The 23,540-nt window shown below is 41.0% G+C and overlaps 3 protein-coding genes across 3 annotated transcripts in view; 2 read left to right on the forward strand and 1 right to left on the reverse strand.

Annotated features, from left to right (window-relative positions):
• Positions 1–254: 254 nt before the first annotated feature.
• RB195_000654 (uncharacterized protein) lies at positions 255–5,487 on the forward strand (the record flags this gene model as incomplete). The annotated part of the gene is made up of 3 exons (XM_064197116.1): positions 255–403; positions 5,347–5,422; positions 5,473–5,487. The coding sequence occupies 3 exons, from the start codon at positions 255–257 to the stop codon at positions 5,485–5,487; spliced, it is 240 nt and encodes a 79-aa protein (XP_064052997.1).
• Positions 5,488–5,563: 76 nt separating this feature from the next.
• The window catches only part of RB195_000655 (uncharacterized protein), a gene marked incomplete at both ends in the record, with an annotated part of 65,376 nt that continues 47,399 nt past the window's right edge, over positions 5,564–23,540 (forward strand). The window contains one exon of the mRNA XM_064197117.1: positions 5,564–5,607. Coding sequence (XP_064052998.1) covers positions 5,564–5,607 — 44 coding nt within the window. The remainder of the gene's footprint in view (positions 5,608–23,540) is intronic.
• RB195_000656 (uncharacterized protein) lies at positions 6,233–11,208 on the reverse strand (the record flags this gene model as incomplete). The annotated part of the gene is made up of 5 exons (XM_064197120.1): positions 6,233–6,524; positions 6,836–7,255; positions 7,348–7,715; positions 8,795–9,057; positions 11,085–11,208. 5 exons carry the CDS (start codon positions 11,206–11,208, stop codon positions 6,233–6,235), a joined length of 1,467 nt encoding a protein of 488 aa, XP_064052999.1.

Genomic DNA, 23,540 nt, shown 5'->3' on the forward strand with positions numbered 1-23,540 from the left:
CTCTGTATCTTCGAATTTGCTTCCGTGACACCTGGATTTCTGGCGTGTGGTCCCTAAAAGTGACAACAGTAAAATTCCCGTGGATAAGTCCTATGAGAAACATCCGCATCCTGGGAAATCCTTCACCGTGAAGCACTTTATGTCCGAGAGAGTGGCGCGGCGAACTACATACATACCACAAGGACGCTGAGAATGGAAAACCACTAACTAGGCAGCCCAAATGAGGTAGAATTGGAAAAATTACTATCAAGCAAATGATAGCCCTCCTGAACAAGGACTTCAACAAGCGGTCAGCGCCAAACAGCCAAGAAGTATGGAACCACCATGTTTGCAACCAACTGGACGTTACAGACGAACTGCGGAATCAGCTACGGGAAAAAGAAGAATCCCAGCCCGAACGGAGGTACAGAAAGCCACCACCAATACCAAACGTAGGTGTTTCGTTAGGATCTTCCGTGGCCACGACTGGATCTTGGAGAAAAACTTGAGGGTTATGGTGTACGCGAAGGGCCAGCGTGCCCATACATCCCAGCACCTGATCGACAGGATCGAGTACTTCTTTAGAATAAAACCTCGGCACAAGCCTTGTCCATTGTCTCAGCGAATCGACCGGGAAAAAGCTCAATAAAATCCGGTGAAATGTCATAAATAACTGAGTACACTATCATATCTTCCAGATTCTCAGCACTTTATTCATTATATTTGCCTTTTTGTTGTTAAAAATAATAAAACACATCTCATTGAGAATTGTTCGAAAGATTTTTTTGAACAAGTGTTATCCGAATTTTTCAGTTATACGTATTTAGATTTGGAAACGATACAACAAACAAATAAATACAAATAAATACAAACAAATATACAAATAGGAACAACCTGACTTGGAAGGTGGACGGGATAAAGGGAATGGCTAGGGAGTGAACAAGAGCGACGACGTTGTAACCATAAACGTCACAAGCCCCCTTCTTCTAGGATGAACCGTCCAGCAGTGGCGCTTCTCCTGTTTTGATCCACACTTCAAGAACACTCTTAGTTTACTAGGAGCGTTGACAGTTATCGTCCTCAATATCCACTCTTTAACGTGAATATAAAGTTTAAAACTAATAGTGAATATAAAGTTTAAAACTAATAGTAAATATAAAGTTTGAAACTACCCTACACACAATGAAATATAGAATAAGAAGTTTTATCCTATACTAACGACAAGACAAAGTGGAAGATAACTTTGTCGAAAAGTACAATTAAATTTTCTGGATACTTAATTCCTTTTGATAGGAATTATTGGAGAAGAACTGCAAACGATTGGATTTCACCAAAAATGAAAAACAAAACAGTAAAACCACTTACCGAACACTGGATTTCTTCATTTCTTCAACCCTTTGACGATATCGCATTTCAGCGGCTATCGTCAAAGGGTTGAAAAAATGATCTGCTTCCTTGCTCCGAGTTATAAATATAATTAGTGCTCCCTTTTTTTGCAAGATTCTCGATTGCACAACGACCTCATTTACAATTCTGAAAGAGGGGATATTGAGCTTTTGTAGGTTTTCCTACTTTACAACTTTTCTTCATGATTCGTTCCTTTTTTTGGAAACGTAAGGGATAATATCACAATAATACGACTAGTTTTAGGATCTAATGTTTTTTCGAACAAGAAAAAAACAAAAAAGAGGAAAAAAAGATAGCCTGTACTTACTAGCGCAAGGATTAACGAAGGTTAGCGAAGCGTCATTCACAGAATCGTCATTGCTGCTGTTTTTTTTTCGGAGAATTTGGCAAAGCTTCCTGTTCTTGTTGTAAAATTATATCAGAGTATTTCTTTAGCTTCAACTGCGGTTCAATTTCCATACATTTTTCATGTTTCTACTGTAATTTTAAAAGCATAACTGTTAGCATAAGCGGTTTCAAGAACCACTTATTGTCTTGTTCAGAGATTTTGCATGGTGTACAGCACATAACAGTCCCAGAGTGGGCCAAATCCTCAACACTGATTAACTTTAAAGGCAGCACACCACGAATCTGAGGTGGTGTGGATTTCAGGTGAAGTATTTGAACACGGGATAGGTAGATTATGAAGGGGAGGGGAGTGATTCCATCCGTTTCTTCCTAACTGCCGCAAAAAACGACCCAGAAGATGCGGGCGTGCACAGGGCTGGCGCGCTCCAATCGAACTCCTTGTGGAAAATAGCGCGCCGGAACGCTCGATGCCGTATCGTCCGGGCCGTTTTCTACGGCAATTACGAAGAAATGAACGAAATCACCCTTCTCTCAGTAATCTGCGATCCCGTACACGAATACTCCACCGGAAATCCGTACCACTCCAAACTCGTGGGGTGATGCCTTTAATAATGCCTCGAATTGTTTCCATCGACAGCATTAAAACGAACAGAAGAAGTACTGAAAAACTTCTAAAATAAAATAATAATAAATAATTCTTCTAAAATTGACTTTCGCATTGTTGTGATCTCCCCCACTTTTCTTCAAGTCGTTAACTTTTTTCTGGAATTTCTCGAAGGAGGAACAGGCTAGTTTCTCAGTAAATGGAGTTTTTTTTTATTTTTTGAAGGAAAGATTTCTTCTTCTTATTATTATTTATTAGTTTTTTCCTGAACCTTCAAAGAGTTGAAGAAATCTCTAATCTTATTCTGAAAAGCATTCCTCACATTGCAAGGCCGGTTCTGGGATCTTTTTTGCGCTATTTTATTTAATTTTAATTGGTAATTCGTTTAAGTCATATACATATAATATATTTTATATTATATGCTGATCTATCTTGAAATCGATTTAAAGTTTTCAGTTCTTGTAAAAAACACAAAGAAATAATGAATGTTGGTTCCCTGATCTTCGATCTACTTGATCGAAACTCACTCCATCGGAAATTCTGAGAAACCTATGTAAAGATGTGTGAAGTTTGTCTTGTACCTTCTTCAGTCATTTTTACCTCAATTTTTATCTCAGTTTTTGTCTTTTTACTTATTTTTTTCGTTTATTGTTGCGTCCTGATTCGTTGTGAATCGTCTCCCAACTTTCAGAAAAAAAAGAACTGTCCATTCCTAGGAAAGCATCAGTTCAGTCTCTCTGCTGCAAAAACAGCACGTAACTAAATTTACGTGTTCGTGTTAATAGGATTTATAGTCGTTAAAATCTTGATTGAACTCTTTTTTCACTTCTTCTTAAAACACACAAAACGCCTTCCCTCATCTCCTCTTCGTTGCAACATCTTCTGGATCTCAGGAAAAAAAAACTAACTATTTTGATGCATAAATACACTCTCAGCCAGTTATTTCCATTCTTTATACATCCTTGTTTTATTTCTGTTACGTATTAAACTCACCCATATATTATTGCCGATTATAAAGCGCTACCGTATATAAAAAGTTTCTGACGTATCATTCCGTTTGGGATACGCCAACGCCAACGTTCGACTGCCATTCGGAATAATTGAGGTGTATGAGCGCGTGTTGTCCTACAAAATGACTTGTGGGGGTTAGCGGATATCATCAAGCGTTTTTGTCCTTCCCAGACAAGTCTGTCTACCTACTTGCTGATCCTGAAGGATGGAAAACTTGGTTGGCCCTCGGGCATTTTCAAACTATCGATCGTATAAACATGGACAAGTTTGGGGCTACAACATATTCTCTGGCTTCCCCCACCTCCTCTTTGTTGAAACATCTCCTGGATCTCAAAAAAAAACCAACTGTTTCGATGGATTAATACACCCTCAAAAGCTTCCAAGATTATTAGTGAGAAGATCCCAAAAATCAGCGTCAGTGGGAAGGAAGAAACGGTGTTGATAATAATAGTACTCCATACTTCATCGAATTTTCACTTATCAGCTAATATGAGAACAGCACGAGAGTTTCAGACTGCTAATACATTTTTCCCTCTTAAATCGTATCCCAAGACAAATCTGTTATGAATCCTGGCCAAAAAATCATTTTTCTACCTGTAATTTCTTTTTTTGGAGGTCATCTTTTGTTTAAAAAACCACACTTAGATTGAAAGAGTGCTGCTCTCTTAGATGAACACGATACGATACGATGCAGTCATGGATGCTAGTCCTGCATCAAGTCAGAAGAGGATATTAATTCTCAATATGATCTTCTTCTCATCATGATTCATTCCTCATATTAAATTGATGAAATTGAAATTGCAAGAGGTATATACTTGTAGCCGGGTATCCTTCGTCAACTTTAACGACGATGTCAATTTCACAAGAGCAACTTTCAGCAATCATCTTCTTTTAATGGCGCTCCGACAATGGAGCAACGATAACAGTCCGCAAAATCAGCAATGCACTTGGGGAGGGGACCATTACCATTAGGACTGTCCTATTTTATATCGCTATTTGCAAGAGGCGACACACTCTTCGAAAACCAGTTCCGATCGGAACGCTCCTCCCCCGACACTGCGGAAGACTTCGTCGTTCACGACATTTTCAGAGGAGATCCGAAGGTTGGCATTCGTAGTCTTGCGATGAGAGTCTGTTTCGGCCAACCAACTGCCCTCAAGTTCCCCATCCCCAGGACCTCAGCTACGGTTTTTTACGCCAATTAGGAAGAAATGGACCGAATCACCTCCTCTCCATAATCAACTATCCCGTATAAGAATACTCCACCTGAAATCCGTACCACCTCAGATTCGTAGGGCGATGCCTTTAAAGCGGGATCGGAACATCGTCTTGTTGCTGGACAAACTTTCGCGTAAAGAATTCAAAGCCTTAACCCTCAGATCATAATCAGTTATGACCTTTCATTCTCGTTATCTGACTTTCTAGAAAACAGAAATGGCTATCATTAAGGTCGTATACAATTGATGCTCGATCATCTTCAGAACTGTGAAGGGTAACGAGCTGCTTGGAGGTGTCTTAATACTCAGAACCTGAACCGAAGCTATGCGAGCCACAGACAACTATGAACTCAGATTTGCCATTATGCTGGAAAGCAGGGGTGGGAGAAAAATACTTCAAGAGGAGGAGAGGGACAGTAAGGGTGGAAGATGTGAAGCGAAAAAGATCGTCCTCTATATACACAAACTTTGAGGATTACAAGACGAACTTGATCCTCAAAATGACAGATATGGAAAAAGTGATACGTTAAGTAGGACTATTGGCTAAGTGACAGTTGTTTCAACTTTTTTCGACACCTCCCTCTATCTCCTCAAGAAATGAGTAACAATGAACTCTGATCCCTGAACTTCTCCTATTCCAAGACAGTATTCCTGCACGAGCTGCTAGCTGTATGACTTCACTAACTATTACCAACTCTCCCTGCTTACCCTGGTTACTGAGTATCATTTACAACTTATTCATTTACATTTCGCAAACACCTCTCCCTCTCTCCTTTCCAGTGCCAACCAAGCTCTTCATCCCTCCGGCGTCTATAAATTGGTCACACTCGTCGTGCAGGATAAAGACTTTGTTCTGGTTAGTCCTCGTCATTGTTGCCTTTACTGTTTTGAACTGAAAGATTCCAGAACGTGTCTCAGTGAGATTGACCAGCGCTCAACGTCGGTTCTTTTACGCTGTGCCCTCTTTGATGTGCATCTTCGAACATAACAAACAGAAATGTTTTGCTTGAACGTCGATATTGTCACTAATGTCTTCAATGGGTAAGTGTTTAACGTGGTAGGTAGCGTTCAAATAAAAGCCAATAAAAGGATAAATGATAAAGTTCCTGGCGTTAATCAATCCACTTGGGATGCGCCTCACCGTTCACTTCAACTCAGAATCGTTTGAGGTTAACGAACGTGGAACTGGCCTATACAATGACTTGCGGGGCTGGTCAATGCGTCAAGTCAGTGTTTTTATCCTCTCAGACAAGTCTGATGGCAATTTATCGACCCCGGAGGGATGAAGGGCTTGAAGGGCACCGGGGCGGATTCGGACCTCCTATCGATCGTTCAGGAAGAGGAACCTCTAACCACTACGTTACCACAGCATAAGCGAATAAGTTCCTAAAAACAAAGATCGTTGCCAAGGGTATGCTGTCTCAATTTCTTTAGTGATTCATGAATGAAAAAAAACGAAAAGAATGGTACACTTTTTCTCAGTTTTTCTCAGCTGTAATTTAATCCTAACGCAAATTCTTATATTCGCCACATACGGCTAAGCGACTATGCGACTATGGGCAGACATAATTTTTTTCAAAACTTTCCTCAAACGCAGAACTTTTGCTCCACACTCGGAAACTAACTTGACTTACTTGACTTAAGTGACTTAATCGGCGGGCCGATGTCATCGCCTGACGCGATTATCCGCATTTTCGCCAAGGTATGCCGGGTATGAACACAGCTCTGCCCAACCTTCTCGATCTTCTGCGAGAGCTTGCACAGAATCAATCCATTCGTCGCTATTCCACATTCTGCGAAACTTTACGTCTCGCCTGAAGTGCCTATCCACGTCGAGTGTCCTCAGGTCCTCTTTCACCACGTCACTCCAGAACTTCTGTTTTCGGCCAGGTGGCTTCTTCCAGCTCGAAGCCGGCAAATTCCTCAGAACTCGTTGAACAGGGCGATCTCCCGTTCTCCTTAAAATATGACCAAAAAAGCGAAGACGACTTACTTTAGTCACTTTCGATGGCGGTGCAAGATGTTGGTATCATCCACGTGTCATCCGCCGGTATACCACATCAATTTCTACATAAAGGTCTTCATTGTGGCATACCCAAGGCCAAAAGTAGCCAAGTAGCCATCTAAGCAGCATTCGTTCCGCGCAATTAAGCCTCTCCATAACCGTTGATGGTGCTGCCTCAACTAAGTCTCCGATCGTTAAATCATGATGGGGCGAATTGCGGATAGGTAGACTCGCCGCTTGACTTCGTTGGTGATGGGGGTCGACCACAGGCATTTCGTTAAGCAGTCAAATGCAGAAGTGACCTTAGCACATCTTTGCTGAACATCTCTCTCGTAGCTGCCGTTGTTCTTCAGCGTACAGCCCAGGTAACAGAAATCATCGACGAGTTCTACTGATTGTCCGTCCACCCTGATTTCCGAATAGATCCACATCTGCTTACATTTATCAGGGCGTAGACGTAGTCCATAGGCTGCAGCCAGCTTTGATACAAGGTTGACAACATGTTGAAGTTTCGTACTGTTTTCCGCGAATATAGCAACATCGTCGGCGTACTCGAGATCAATCAAGGGGCACCCTGATGGTGCTAAGACAATGTCGGCAGGACACTGGTCGACTGTTCTTCGCATAATGACGTCGATGGCGAAATTGAACAGGGAGGGTTTTGCCGCTGCCACTTGCGCTGCCCTTCAGGCGTTAAAAGACCCTGCCACCTGAGCTGATGGCGTCGATGATTCCTCTTAAACGTGGAAGCGAAGATGAGGCCCGTCTGTTCACACAGGTCGTCCAGACGGTTACCATTGTCCGACATGCGCTGCGCTGGATAATACCATTTTCCTAGCACATCGGATTGCTGTTCGAGTCCCATCTTCGCATTTGCGTTGATTCTGACAATGATCACCTGCTGGCTTGGTATTTTAGACATCAACGCATTGAGTTCATCATAGAAGGCGTCTTTACTGTTGTCCTCAGCGGTTTCCGTAGGTGCACGAGCACCTACGATCCAGATTTTACGTCCTCTGCGATCCCGCAGTCGTAGAAAGGTGCATCTAGACGACGCTGAGCCAAATTCTCCCACCAGGTTCTTGTAATCGTTCCTCACAGCTATCGTGCAGCCACCTACTTTGTCCTCATCAGCATCGCCGCACTATATGGTGTAATTTTCGAAGCTGACGACGGGCCGATTCCTCATGCGTGTTTCCTGCAGTGCAGCAAAAGGCACACAGAGATATCGCAGAAGTCTGGATAGAGCGGCTTGTTGGAGTTCACTCGATAGTGTTCGGCAGTTCAGCGTGACGAAACGAATGGTTGTTTCCAAGGATTCCATGTTCCCTTTAGGCAGTTGACCTTTCAGGTTATGGGCTTTGGCGATGTGGTGGACAAGATCACCTTTTTGCAATGTATGGGAATCTCTCACCATATAACAGTGCAGGCTATATAGCTCGTACGTTCCCAATGCGTACACTCGAACGCGTGATTGCGTTTAGTTAAAGCGGGGCCACCACGTGCAGGTAGCAATCAGACTCGTATACGCGGGCCCTCGGAAACTAACTATGAGAATTATTCGTGCTCAGCGTGTTTTTGTAATTACCAATTATTACATTAATTAACAAGACACGTTACGATTTTCTTGTATTACACATTTATTCCCTGAAAGGACGATGATTTTTGCTGATCCCACCAAACAGCTAAAATATGGTCCTTTTTACACTCTATTCGGCGCGAAAGTTCTCTCCCATAACATAGCGCTGGAATAGAGTAACTAGATCCACATGTCGTGTATTTCTGCTGTTTTGGTTCAAAGTAGGCATGCGAAAAGGCATATTTTCTTCTTTGCTTTTTTTCTTTCTATTTCGAAGTAGGTGGTTGGCTAGTTATTTTTTACACACACATGCCCTTCAAATTTCACAGTTTCTTAATCAAACATTGATGACCATCCGTCGATGTATTCACCATGAGTGTCTATCACAGTGTTCCATGTTTCTGAAAGGGATTCAATTCTCTGAGATCAGAAGCTGTGGCTCAAAGAACAACTCAAGCGGATTTGAGGTCAGTGAGAGAATTCAACAGTTTTTGCTTCAGGGAGTAGTTAAGCGCCTGGAATAAGTCGTAGTTCTATGGAACGTGGTTCGCGGGGAAAATATTGGATGAGGGATCACTTCCCAACCCAAGGCTTATATTTGGCGCGATGTCGTGGAGAGGTGAATGGCTACAGATCTCGGTCACCTTTCTCGAATTGCGGCGGCCAGCTCGCAAAACTGCCGCCTGTAGTGTACTTTTGAGTCGGCTGTCTGCTTGTCGAGCTCCCACCAAAACATCCTCCGCGAGTCCGACGGACGGATGTTCCGTGTATGGTAAATCGTCAAAATAGAAGTTTTCCTCGTCGAAACGGTGGAACCAGTTCCTGACAGTAGCATGAGTAGTGGTCTGCTCTCCAACGCCTCTTTCATACTGGCGGGTGCCTGACAAGCCGCATGGGGTTGCAGCCACTGAAAGAAAAAAAAACCAATCAAAGGTATCCTAGAACCATGTGAGTCACGACGATGGCAAAACAGAGACGCGGGGCTTTTATATTTCTTTGATTTCGAAGTTTCTAGAACTACCCAGTCTTTATCTGTGCCTTCTGGAGGAAAAGCATTAAAGGCGAATTCTTTCCACAGCGTAGAAAAGATAAGTAGTCAACCTACTACATGAACATGCACATCTTACAAATGCAGATTGCAACCCAAATTTCCTTCGCTACCTATTAGAAATTGAAAGAAAACTCAATGTCTATGGCTTTGTTGAAGAGACTTGGAAATATATTTGTGGTTATAGCACTCTTTCTAAACTTCAACTTGATTAAAGCTAGGTAAACTTTCTGACAATCAATCCGCTTGGAATGCGCCCCAAGTTCACTTCATTAGAATCCTTTGAGGTTCACGAAAGTGTAACTGGCCCATACAATGACTTGCGGTGGCCAGCCAATGGGTCAAGTCAGTGTTTTTATCCTCCCAGACAAGTCTGGTACCAATTTATCGACCCCGGAGGGATCAAGGGCTTGGCGAGCACTAAGGCGGATTCGAACTTCCGATCGATCGTGCGGAAAGCGGGACCTCTAACCGCTACACTACACCCGCCCTATTCTTCTTGATTACTCAAAAATATTTGTTTTGGCTATGTGAATGAGTAGGTAAAGAAATACCTGCAATTCATCGAAAGCGTTGTCCTCTACACACAGATATCCATAACAAGCACCCTCAATTAATCCTGCAAGCAGGTCTTTGTCACGCTCCATAAACTTTAACAAGTAAGTGGTAAATCTGGGGCAGAAACGCAGAAGCTGTAAAATCGATCGCTAACGAAGGGGCTTTTTTACAAGTTGTCAATACCCATAGTTACTATTTACGATTCTCGCGGTGGGTCATGTGCAGATGAATTCGGCGCACTAGGTAAAAAGGAGTCACAAGAGGGCTCGATCATCTGCATCGCATCCGGCAACGTTTGACGTTCTTCTAGTTTTGCTTGTACCTGATAACTGCTCACTTCAGTGCCCTTCAGTGCCGTATTGCTCCATTGCCCTGTTCACATCAAGTTTTTAGAATTTCTAGCAACGCTTGTTGGGAAAAATCGTTTGCATCTGCGTCTCCAGTTTTCTTCTAAAAGAGAAGCTCCAGAAGAAGCCTACATATTTTAGGTGTCACTGTATTTGTAACGCCACCATTGCGGTATGTGGAGGGAGCATTCTCCTAAATCCAGAGCATTTTTCGTCGTAAGGGTAGTGTTTTCCTGCATAGAGACGCTCACGCTCTTGTTCCATGCTGCAGACCCTCTTCTGCTATCAACTGGTTCGAGTTTAGAAGCTTAGGGTTAACTGAACCTTTGACATCCCTACAATCTGTCATTGTAGGGGATCAGGCTCAGAAAGGTGGTGAGAAAACCATTGGTATTTGGTGACAATTTATGTTTTCTTGTTATGCCAAAGAGATTCGGTGAGACGTTATTGTTAGTTTCACGTTTCGACTACATCATTTTCATCAAAGGCCTGAAAATTGTTCGAGGTTTTTGATGCCACGCATATCCCATCAAACTCCTCCTCTCTCTTCGCCAATCCTCGATATTGTTCCAAGAACACCACGCAAGACCTTCAAAAGGAAAACAACTGGCCAGTTTCACCAACTAGCGGGGTTGGTAAACCAACGCGTTCTTGAAGATTGTCACCAAGGCGAATGAGATCTACGCACTGTGCAGTATCCTTACGTACTGGTGTCTGGATAACGTTAGGAACAACATGTGGAGCAATTTTATAGCTCACAGAGTGTTACGAACGGCAAGAATTCATTGGTATTTGATAAGCACTCATTTTTTTTATTCATGGACGGATTCCTGATGGAAATCCCGAATCCTTCCAATGCCTTCCTAGCAGATATTTCTTTCTCGTGCGTTAATATGGTACATTTTACTTCAAACTCATTTCCATCATGCTTATCATTTTTGTGGCGCCCTAACGGTGTCATTGAACTCCCTCGCCTTTTACCAGCCAAATGTTCCTTGATACGCACGTTGAGCATCCTTCCAGTTTCTCCAATTTCTCTCAAATGCCGAGGTTTCAAGAAGAGACGACTTGGAAATTGCTGGAGATTAGTGACATTTTTTTCCATAGGCATAAAGGTGCAAATAGATACTTGAACGACCAAATCCGATTTTCTAGCCTATTTTATGAACAGTTTCGTTTCGTTTGACTTTGATGACTTTGATGATGGATCACGGAATTTTGTTCCGCATAATTTATTGTTTTTTTTTTTGTTTTCGTTCCACAATATCATTAATATTCCAATACTCTCTGTTGCAGTGCTGCTTCCACCAAACTCAATGAAGCAAAATATGCCGAATAGACTCTTTTGTATTCCCATCATAACTGTGAAGAAATAACTCCTAAAGTAGATCTGAATTCTTCAGAACTTCTAATGAGTGTAAGAGCAAAGAAAATCTGATGGCTGCCATCGAAGCAACTTGATGTAGACATTTTTCTTTCCCCCGTCCCTCACTTCTTTTCTCACTCTGTCAGGACTAACCAGAGTAGAAACAACCGCATTTTTTGTAGGAGGATCCTATGGATTTGAATATACAAAGGTAGAGAGGTAGAGGTGCATATTTCTAATAGTAGAATAATATCTTCTTTAAAAAAATTATCACTCAAATGAACAGCCGTCCTTCGGCTATAAAGACAATAGAGCTATCGAACAACAACTGGTCTCAAATTTCATGCTTCTTAAGTTTTTGAAGCAATTCAGTGCATATTACACTATTTGAAGAGATCAAAGAACACAATCCAAATAAATTTCCATGAATCTGGAGCACTACAGTAGTCAGGAAGAGGCCAAAAGGAAATCAGTTGTTTATCAGCTAGACATGAAAGACGCTGCTTAGATGAAGGAGTAAGTCTTTTGCTGTCTTAGACCTGCCATCGCTAATTGAAATTTAAGGTCTACAAAATATGGTGAGATGCGAAAAAAAACTGAAAGATCAACATTATGCCATTAACATTATATGCCCAAATGGAATTCATGCGGTTTAATCTACTTTTTGGGTCGCGTACACCAGTTTGATCTTTATCTGCTCGTGATGGACCTGCTAACACATAATGCAATCAGTGATGATAATGATCTGAGTATACTCTGTGGGCACGTACGAGCTATATAATTTGGGTAGTTATATGACGAAGCTACCCAGATATTGTGAAAGGGTCCTGTTGTCCAACACACTGTCAAAGCCCAACCTAAACGGGTCAAGTACCTAGAGGGAACGTGGAACCTTCGGTAACAACTCATGCTGGGCTTAAGGACTCTGCCGACCTGGGGTGCTCGGGTCACTCGGTGTCGGTAGACAGCTTTAAAGGCATCACCTCACGAATCTGGGGTGGTACGGATTTCAGGTGGAGTATTCGTATACGGGATAGTTAATTATGGAGAGGGGGTGATTGTCCATTTCTGCTCCCTGTGGGAAATAGTGCGCCAGAACGCCTGAAGCCGTATCTTCCGGCCCGTTTTTAAAGGCAATCAGGCAGAAATGGACAATCACCCCCTCTCCATAATCTACTCTCCCGTATATGAATACTCCATCGGAAATCCGCACCACCCAGATTCATGGGGTGATGTCTTTAAGTGAGACCCCTATTCTTGGAGGATATGGAACAGTGTAGGGGCGGGTGTAGTGTAGCAGTTAGAGGTTCCGCTTCCTGCATGATCGATCCGAGGTTCGAATCCACCCTAGTCCTCACCAAGCCTTTTATCCCTCCGGGGTCGATAAATTGGTGTCAGACTTGTATGGGGTAAAAGCACTGTCCTGACACATAGGCTAGCCCCGTAAGTCAGTGTATAGGCCAGTTACACGCTCGTTAACCTCAAACGATTCTGAATTGAAGTAAACGTGGGGCCGCATCCCAAGCGGATTGATTTACGCCAGAAACTTTATTCTTTATCCTTTTATGGAATAGTGGTAAAAGGGTGGATTCTTGGCCAGTTCTTGCTGTAGATCAAGAAGGTTAAACGAAGCCGTTATCAGGGTCGACAGAGATCCGGGCAACTGCGCAGAGATTCAGGTCGTTTTGACTCTATGGTTTTATATAAAAAGTTTTATTAAGGAAACGTAAGGAGAATTAAGCCTATTGAAAGCTTATTGGAATATCTAACAAGTTCTCTACCTCTAGTTATGATTTATTATTTATTACCTATGAACAACAATGCAACATATAGGAGTAGCTTATTTCTATTATTTTATCGTTTATTACTCTTATTCCAATAGAATAACATGATTGTAGGTGTTCAACAACGAACAAATACTAACCAAAGAAGCGATATTATCCCAGCTGTTTGCAGGTAAATCAATGCTGACCTTCTCTCCTCTCAAACAGCGGTTGTAGTCAGATAAACACGGCTCATGGACGGGATACCGTCACAGTCCTTTTTTTTATGAAGCGTAGAGCAAGTCATGATGTTGGTCGCGAACTTCTCTTCTCTTCCTTACTTTCCACCGCCTCTGCTTTTTTACTCACGGTTGATTGGCTTTATCAAGTGTAATTATAGTATCCCTCTTTTTAACAGTCCTGGAGATTGGCACTTTCCTCGCTCTGCTTCTCTTCGGGGAAAATGTCGTTGGCGGGGTGGCGCCATTATTTCTCGGAGCTCTAACTTACTTTTTCTCTTAGTAAGTAAGTCTCTTAGTAACTTAAGTTTAAATGTCGTAGATCCTCTAAGACTAACGCACTAATACTTAGGCCTTAGGGCCCCCATGGATCTGATTATTTACTCCGAGAAATAAGGGCGCCACTGGGTGCCCCCTCCTACCTCCCTACGACACTTTACCCTTCTCTTCTTTTTTTTTGATTTCCTCCACAAATATGCATATTGTATCCTTTTTATCCTTTAAATAGCAAAGACTAGTGCAGACTTCCGATCGAAAAACTAACTGATTAGGGACTAGAACAAGAGTTCACTCAAATAAAACGTTTTCCCGGTACAATCGCATCCACGAAATTAGTTATTCGATTTTTCTCTAGTTCCCTGGAAGCTATTGCATGACTCTTATGGCATGACACTGGACTCGTTCTTCGGCATTTACGTTGTTCCACCTCCCTGTCATGTAAATTCTCTCAAATCAGAGCACTACATCACTCTTACAACGATGGCTTTAGCGCATGCATTTATTACAACTAAAACTCCTGTTTCTACTTTTTGAAGTACTGCATCTTTCAAACCAAAATGATTTTTGAATTTAAGCTGTCCACATATTTATGCTGGGTTGGGCAGGTATAACGCAGTGGCAACTGTTATCCATATTTGGAAACTGTCCTTAACCAACCAACTCTTTCATCCCTTCGGAGCCAGTAAATTGATATATGAGAATGCTATAAACTGTCACGTACCTGTGCAACTCGCCTGACAGAATGTTCCATCATTGCCCAAGTTTCACTCTGAATTAAAATCATCACCCCACGAATCTGGTGGGTGGTGCGGATTTCAGGTGGAGTATTCGTATACGGGATCGTAGATTATTGAGAAAAGGGTGATTCCGTCCATTTTTTCCTAATTGCCGTAAAAAAACGGCCCGGGAGATATAGCTTCGGGCGTTCCGGCGCGCCACTTTCTACAAGGAGTTTGATTGGAGCGCACCAGCCGTCTGCACGCACCGCATCTTCCGGGCCGTTTTTTTTGGCAATTAAGAAGAAATGGACGGAATCACACCGCTCTCCATAATCCACTATCTCGTATACGAATACTCCACCTGAAATCTGTACCACCTCAGATTCGTGGGGTGATGTCTTTAAGTTGAAGTCAGACAGCACAGCTAAGAATGTGAAGTGCTTCTTCTGGTCGAGCGTGGAGCAAGAAGTTTCGCTCAAATCAGTAGAATGAATCAGTTCATTCAGCGCAAATTACGAGAATTTGGCTAAATTTTCATTGAAATACTGTGAAATTTCTCACCATTATCTTATTTTGTCTCTCTCGTATCACACATTCTTCTGCCGAAAGGATGCAAATGTCTGGATTGATTGAGGGTATGGCGCAGCCAACCGTACGCAAGGAATTATTAAGAGAGCCTAGGTTCTAGGTGAGAGTATGAGGGTATTTATATGATTCAATGGGGTGGTCCAGCAACTGGTTAAGTGGCCTAACCGTCTACAAAACTCTGGGTTTCTGGATTAAATTCGAGCGTATTGATATATCCCAAAGGTTATCCCAGACCTTCATGTTTTACTTGGTACTGTGATTCACATCTAGCGAGTTTGGTTCCCGCATGCTATGGTAAACGTAACGATGAATAAGTTGTGAGAAGATTCCAATGCACTTCGGCGCACCTCTTGAAAACCAAAAAGCTCGCTATCGAAAATATGTCTAAGACAGGTGTAAGACATCCGAGGTTCACGATCGCATTACCTCCGTAAACATGACTAACCACATTGCTCAGTTCATTGGTTGCCCAGCAGAGGTTTCTCGTTCAAAACGAGGCCATATGACAGAGTGCCGGTGCCATATTATAGAACAGATGACAAAGATCCGTTTCTGGATTCGGATGGAATGAGCAGGCAAGCCTACGATAGGCGGGTCTGCAAGACTGAGTCAGAGTAGTGGACACATCACCTGCTGAAGTATAGTCGGTTCAATACGACATGAAACACGAGTGTAGTTGCGGTGCATTTGCGTACGCGCTCGAAATGGCGCGGTGAAGGCAGCAGCTGGAACTAAGTTGGGGCCGTCGGAAACTGCAGCGATGGGTGGTGCCAGCAAGAATTTCACCACTCTCCTAGCCACTACGCTCCACTGAAGCGCCTCGAAAGAAGCCGCGTACGCAATTGCGTACGTGTTTCATGTCGTTTTGACCTTACTATAGCAGCTAGTGCAACTGTGTTTATGACAGGCTTTGTGACACACCTAACTTCGGAATGGAACGGAAGGGGATTGCGTGGTATCAGGTGTTATATATCTGATCAAATGTCACCTGTGTGGGGTGAGTACGTTGGAGAAACAGAAGGATTTAAGATAGTAGTCACCATCTTGGCAAGCCGACCACCTGTTCGATGTATCGTTGTGAACAATGAGCTAGCGCAATATCAAAACCTTTGCGGGTTTTGACCTATATGGTAGGGTCCAAGGGACATCTTTACTAGTTACTATTACCTTCGCAACTTTTGCAACCAGTGCTCAGTTAATATTACGGTTCTATCATTATCATGATGGATGCTATTGTGCTGTTACTCTGACGTTCTCTTTGAGGAGTCTGTTTGCTAAATCATATCTTGTGGGAATACAAGGCGTTTGAGGGAGTAGGTTACACGTGTTTCTGGTCTTCCAAACTCTGAAGAAGGCGGGGACGCCAAAATATTGAAATAATTATAATGTACTAATTATAATGTAATATAAGTAATATAATGTGGGTAAGATAGAGTTTAACAACAGCATACGACAAAATTGACGCAGCACAAAAATCTTTGGGAAGTCATAGAGTTAGGATTGTATATTCCGGAATCTAGCATAGCTACACTGAACTTTTTTCAACCGTCTAATGGCGAAGATGGCGTGGAAGAGAGCGTTTTTTCCCTACAATGTAAGTTGGAACGCAACACCACCAACAGAACGTGTTCACGTGCCGCGTCTACGAGCGACGAATCGGACATCAATGATGCCTCCTCACCAGGATATTCAAGTAAAACCAATAAAAACGAAAAGAAAGGAAGAAGAATGCCGTTCCCACGTTTGTTACGACAATTAGGGGAAGTTGAGCGGAGCCATGAAGGGTTCCGTAATCTGCAACCCGATTTCCAAGGATTTTTCCGTACTACGTCAATTTCGTGATACGCTGCCTTCAAAAAAACGTGAAGGTATGAACCTGCCTTCAAAAAAACGTGAAGGTATGAACATCTTGAGAGAAAGGCATCAATTAAGGCAACGATGAAATGCGTGAGAAAACCAATTTTGTGCTCGGTATCAACTGTCTTATATGTGGTACGCGGTCAAATTCCGGATAAAATGGTAATTGAAGTTTCAGCTATGTTAAAATTAGAAGTAGGGGTTAACTGGAGCTAAAGTGATTAGGATATATCAGTAAGAATTTCATAACTTCAGAATTGGCGTGCTTGTGAAACTGAGCATGAAGGGCGATAGAACGGAACCAGAGCAATTATTGAAAGCCTTGTACAACGAGAACATCCTCTGAAACCATTGCAAGCCGCCATGCGAAGAGGTACACAACCTAAGAGAACTCTGACGAAGGCTCCGGAAGTCGGCCTCCGTCTTTGGAATTGGACCTAAGGGTGGTCCGTCGGGTTGCTTAAAAGAATTTCAAGTATACTTTAACGTCGTCGTGGTCCGAGCATAAGTCCAAGCGGTGTAACGTCAATCCCCTACGAGGTGTTATCGAGTTAGAGATACAAAAACTGCGAGCAATGTGCCCACGGTTTTTGTATCTCTATCACGTGGATGTAAAGTTTTTAACAAGGATCAGGTGTAACAATCTTTTTTATACTGCGTTAAAGGCATCACTCCGTGAATCTTGGGTGGTACGGGTTTCAGGAGGGTAGTGCCTATACGGGATCCTAGATTGTGGGGAAAAGGGTGATTCCGTCCATCTCTCCTTGGATCAGTGTAAACGGACGACCCCAGAATTGTTTCTTACGACGGCTTCTGTTGTAATGTGCAACCTTTGCCCCCCCACCACCTCTCCATTCCGCGATTTTCCCAAAAGGTTTTTCGACGAATCGAAGGGTGGCACGCAACTACTTTTTTAGACAAAATATTTTTTGTCTGGACTCTGACAGCGCACCCTATAGCTCGAAAATTTGAGAGGTGGTAGAGCATCGTCTTGAGAATGCAATGCGCGAAAAGGGCATAGTAACTCTATTTTTTTCTAACTTCTATTGTCTTTTTTTTGTTCCTGTAATTTTTGAGAAATTAAATTGTGAAAATTGTTCAGACGGGAATATAAAAAGTCCGAGCAACTAGCACGTTTAATGTACTTTCAAAGTTTTTTTACTCTACAATATTTATGAATCCAAGGAAAGCATTCACTTATTTCATGCGGACTTATCGCTCAAAGTTTATATAGCAACGTTACTTTTTCTCATTCACTTACCGGGAGATCGTACTCTCGCTTTGAAGGATCAGTTTTTATTCTCCTTTTTTTATCCAGCGCTACTGGTATAGCACATTTATTAAATATTAATGAAGATCCTGCTTCGTCGATCTAAAGAAAAAATACCTCAGCATATAAATAAAATATTAGGACATCGCAGAATTAGTACTCGACTTTTTTTTTCGTTAAAAGGGAGAGGATTTGAGTCAACAATAAGCATTTTTGGATAAACTAAAGACAAAACTGAAGTTTTCTTACGGCAGTGCTTGAGGTAAAGGATCGAGGTGGTTTCTATTTTCTACAATCAAAAATTTCTTTACACCCTGTGAGATTATTTATTAAATTACTATATTTGTTACTTGTTATAATTGTTATGATGTCGTTTGTGTTAATCGTTTTTTTTTTCGACAGATGTACAAAGTGTATAGAAAAAAGCTTGCTTACGTTACGAGATGTTTTATCGATTTTTGATGGTCTGTACAGGAGATTATTGATTGATTTTATTCACTGACACTTCGGCGAATCGGAGCTTTCATCAGAGTTTTACGTGAGCGATTTGATCCACAGTCTAAGCGATCAAATCACTTGAGAACTATACAGGAAACTCTAAGCCTACTTTTCAATCAATAACGTAGCGACTACACTAAATCCTTACCTTGGATTGGTGAAGCCTAGCAAGGATTGTTGACTGATCGATCCAGAGAGCGAATAAGTTGAATGTCTGGTCCAAATCACACAGCTTATCAAAAATCAATTATTAAATAAGAAATTTTAGAATTATTACAAGATATTGAGGATTATTATCATAAAAACACTATAAATACAACATTTCACTATGACTAGGTTCACTGAAAGTCAAACATACCGATTATTTACGATTTTATCTACGCGATAAATCGTCTGAATCGTTCTTTATGTAAAGAAAATGTATGTTCCTGCTGTTTTTCTTTTTCTTTCTGAAATGAATCCCTCAGAGCAAGTGCAAGCACTTCGTGGCCAAAGTCGTCGCAAAGGGAGGGAAGCATCCGGAGTTTTTTTCGAGTGCTCAGAGCTCCTCAAGTCATTTTCAAGCTTATGCGACACTGAATACCGCGCGTTCACACACCATTCGCAGTCACGCGCGTCGAAATAAAACGTGAAGCTGGATGGATCTATGTATTTGCATAGATGCGGTGACTTCTCCCTCGTCACTCGCATTTTAGAGGCCACTATAAAAACGCCCATTTTATGAAATATTACAAAATTATTATTATTATTACGATAGAAAATACTAAAAATACAATATCTCATTGTGTCGAGATTCACTGACTTAATCATTTCCCCTCAATCGTAAATGGCAGTCCAGGGAGAACAGAAAATTTAGTTGATTTAGTTGACATTGCATCAAATTATTTGAATAAATTTAAAAAAATTGACCACATCTTTATTGTTAAATTAAATTATACATTAATTAAATTTAGTTAACATTAACATTAATTAAATTAAATTAAGTTAAACATTTGTTTCGTGATCATTACGTTAAAGGGCTTTCTGATTTATTGATTATTTGGTTGAATATAAGTAAAAAATTAAAATTAAAATTAGACCATTGCATATTTTTTGTGGTAAATCCATAAAAATAACAGTGAGAACAGAAAAATGATTTAGTTGACATTGCATCAAATTATTTGAATAAATTTAACAAACACACGATTGTTTTAAGGTTGGATTTAAGGTTGAAACGAACTTGACCATTGTCGTTTCGAAGTTTTTCCTTGGTTAGTCTCGAAGGGATCACATTTCTGTTTCTTTCTATTCAGCTGTTATTGAACTCCGATCCGTTGATCCGGTCCGTGAAGTAACGAACCACACAAAGGATTATTTATTGTTTTCTAAGAAATTTATTCGCTGTGGATGCGCAGGTGCCATTCCTGTCGTATGTAAATTTCCTTCACTTCTCTCAGCACTTCAGTCCTTACCTTCACTTTAGAAAAAAGTTGTTCCCACTTTCACAAATTTTAAAATTCTAAATTTAATAATAATAATAATAGATGATGGTACGATCATACGAAGTTCGAGTTAATCTGAATATTGTGTAGGTAGGGAAGCAGAGCATCGCCGCTTTAAAATTTTCCCCTTTTTTACGTTTTCTTTTCGAAAGTGGCCTGTTGTTCACTTGACTCAAGTACAATTGTTTCAGGAGCATTATGTTACAGGATTATTTGCAAGAGATAGAACGTATGTATTATTCGTTTCGAAATTTTTCTTCTCTCTGTTCGGTCGCGAATCGCGAACCGCGAAGGAATCGTGTTTCCGTGGTTTTTTTTTGTCGTCGTTGTCGGCTTCACATCGAGAAACTTCTTTGCCAGCACGCGCGTGTCTCTGGTGTGGCGCCCGTCACACCAGGTGCTGTGTGTTAGAAAAATATTGTCATCATCGTCAACTAGATATAGTTAGAATAAGGATTCGTGGCGGCCGTGAAAGGAAACCCGATCACCAACCACCTATTTGCTTATTCCACAACAATTTTCCATATATTTTTATCATTGAAAAATCCCGTTAGAGTGAACAATTCGGTGTTCTTCGACATTAATTTCCGGTACAGAAATTTCCCGCGCTTTCAATCTCCTCAGTGATCGTACTCCTTTGAACCTCATCGAGTACATCATAGTACCAACAACACCTCAACACCGTCGGCAGTGGAAACGACGGAAACCGACACCTCGGCACCGCCTCCCTCTCCTTTCTCATGGCACACAACGAGGAGAAACAAGCGACCACTTCCTATACGTTTTTCCCGAAAGTCATCGTCATATCGTGAGAATATTTTCTTATAAAATTCTGTGGATTCCGTGAAGATTTCCCAGTTTTCTGCCCGATAATTTCATGCTCTTCCAGACAGTTACTCCTATTTTTGCTTGTTTCTATCAATAATGGTTTTGCGACGAAAATTTCGGCTCAGTTCCCTTAGGAAAATTATGTTGGGAGGTTTTTCTCGCTTTAATGGCGAGTGCTGTTTCCCGATCTTGGTAAGAAATACAGTAATTTCTCAGTCCCTCACAAAATAGCAATGATCATTTTTCTTTTTCAGAGAGAGAGAGAGAGAGAGAGAGTGAAAGAGGGGAAAGAGAAAAAGAAGAACAGAAAGAGAAAGAAGAGAAGGAGGAGAGTCAGTGGAAGAGAAATGGGTTATCATACGGTGTTCTTTTTGCTCCAGAAAACATCATGTGTAAAGATCTTTCAGACCATCCTAAATTTCTAGAACATCTTTTTTTTTTCTTCGAACAAGAATCAATGCCTTCGAGATGTGTTTCGCAGAAAATTTCGTGCTATGATTTCGTGGTGTGACCGCGTGTGTGTGTCGATACGGTAACCTAGAATTAAACGCATAACCATCGTTTATCCATCTTGTTGTTAAGCATCACGTTTGCGAGCAAAGCGAAAAATTTCGATGCGAACACAGGACGTATGTATTCAAAAGGACCTCAACACTAAAAATGAATTAGATTTGCGGGAGTTCACGAGAAAAGTCAGCAAAGTCAGTCAGGGGTTGACGAATAGTTGACGAGCTGTTCGTGCGTGTTCAGTTCAGCTCTCCCATGCTTTCTCTTCATTTTCACTCAATTTCTGTACGCATCGAGGAATTCTAGCTGTTCCCTGTCACTGTTTTTCCAGAAAATTTCGTGGAACACCACATTACTCTCTTATTTAGAGTATTTCGCAGTAAAATACAGCATAATATAAATAATGACGAATAATAATATAAATAATAATAAATATAGTACATAGTTTATTTAAAGGTCAAATTTCACTTCAGTAGCCGAACAAGTTCCATTCGTTAGAAGATTCCAGTAAAATCTGATCATTTCAGTCAGCTGAGCTCCGAGAGAACTCGAGCTACTTATCCTAGATAACTACTTTCCATTAAACCAAATTTTACATTGTTAATTTAAATATTTAACTAATTTAATGAACAAATAGTAAATTTCAAAGAAGATCACATATTAATAATTTAAATTTTATCATATCAGTAGCCGCAGCAGCTTATAATATAAATAAAAATAAATATAATAATATGTAAATTGTTTATAATTTAAATTTCACCAGTAGCTGAACAAGTTCCATTCGTGCGAAGATTCCAATGCAACTAATCCAGTGAAACCCATAAAAATGACCATACATCATGGATTTGGATTGTTTTTCTAAACGTATAGCTGGATTTTGTGTGAAATTCACGAGAAATTTTCGTCCTCCTGCACCGCTTTAGATGAATCCGTGTGTTTTCAAACGTGTGTGTGTGGAGCGCTTAAAAATTACTCCCTGAAATCTCGTGGTTGATTGCAAATTACATCTCTATTCATTAAATTATGCACCAAACCATATTCAATGATGGTTATTTTTGTTCATTTTTATTTTTTTCCGACAACATTAAACATCATATACATCATTACTGAATGATATAATGAACTGTTTCAGGAGAATTCTTTAAGGATTTCTTTTTTCTTTGCTTAAATGTCTCTATTCCATTTAGTTGCACTATTATTGCAATCATGAATAGTTCATTACAGTATATATGAGAAAAATCCCTGAATCTTCTATGAACAAGTTCAGTTGCCTTTTAATCTTGGCATCGTAGGTTTGAGTTTCTAAGCTGAACCAGATTGTTATTGTTTTATTCTGGTTTGTCGTGCCTCTTAGCTTACCACGAAATCGTGATGTTAGCGACCTAGTAACTGCGGCGCAACTTCAACTGGTGGTCCGTAAATCACGATTTCTCCACAGGTCTGAAGGCGACGACGCCGAAACCTTAGCCAGAATAAAGATCAATAACAATCTTGGTTCAGCTTAACAAAGTAGTACACAATCTTCTACGAACATTCATCATCCTAGCATGGATACTGAGGACTCAGAGTCTACAAGGGTTCACAATCCTCCACTAAAGGAAAATTAGAGATATTTCAAACATTTAGCGATATGAATATTTATTTTATTGTTACTATAAACATACTTACTTACAGTTTTATTTTCCCGTACCTAACAATGTATTCATGTTAACTATAGGAAAGGATACGGTATATGATGTGATTTATGGGAAGACTGTAGAGAAGCAAACATGCTCCGTAAAATCCATAGGATTGATAGTTTTAAATATAGATAGGGCAGAGAAATCCCTGACTGATTAAATGTGAGAGTACGCGTATATCCATGCATGTTTTTCGTTATTTTGTATTACTGTAATCCCATTCTATTTCCGTGACGTTATGGCATGGTGAGATGCCAATTTTTTTTTCCGCTCCATCAGCTCGCACAATTCCTGCCCGATATTTATCCGAAGATTTTCTGGAATTCGCCTCGATATTGCTGCTGAACCCTCGTTCGAATAAGA

The sequence above is a fragment of the Necator americanus genome, chromosome IV (assembly GCF_031761385.1).
Source record: "Necator americanus strain Aroian chromosome IV, whole genome shotgun sequence".
NCBI lineage: Eukaryota > Metazoa > Nematoda > Chromadorea > Rhabditida > Ancylostomatidae > Necator > Necator americanus.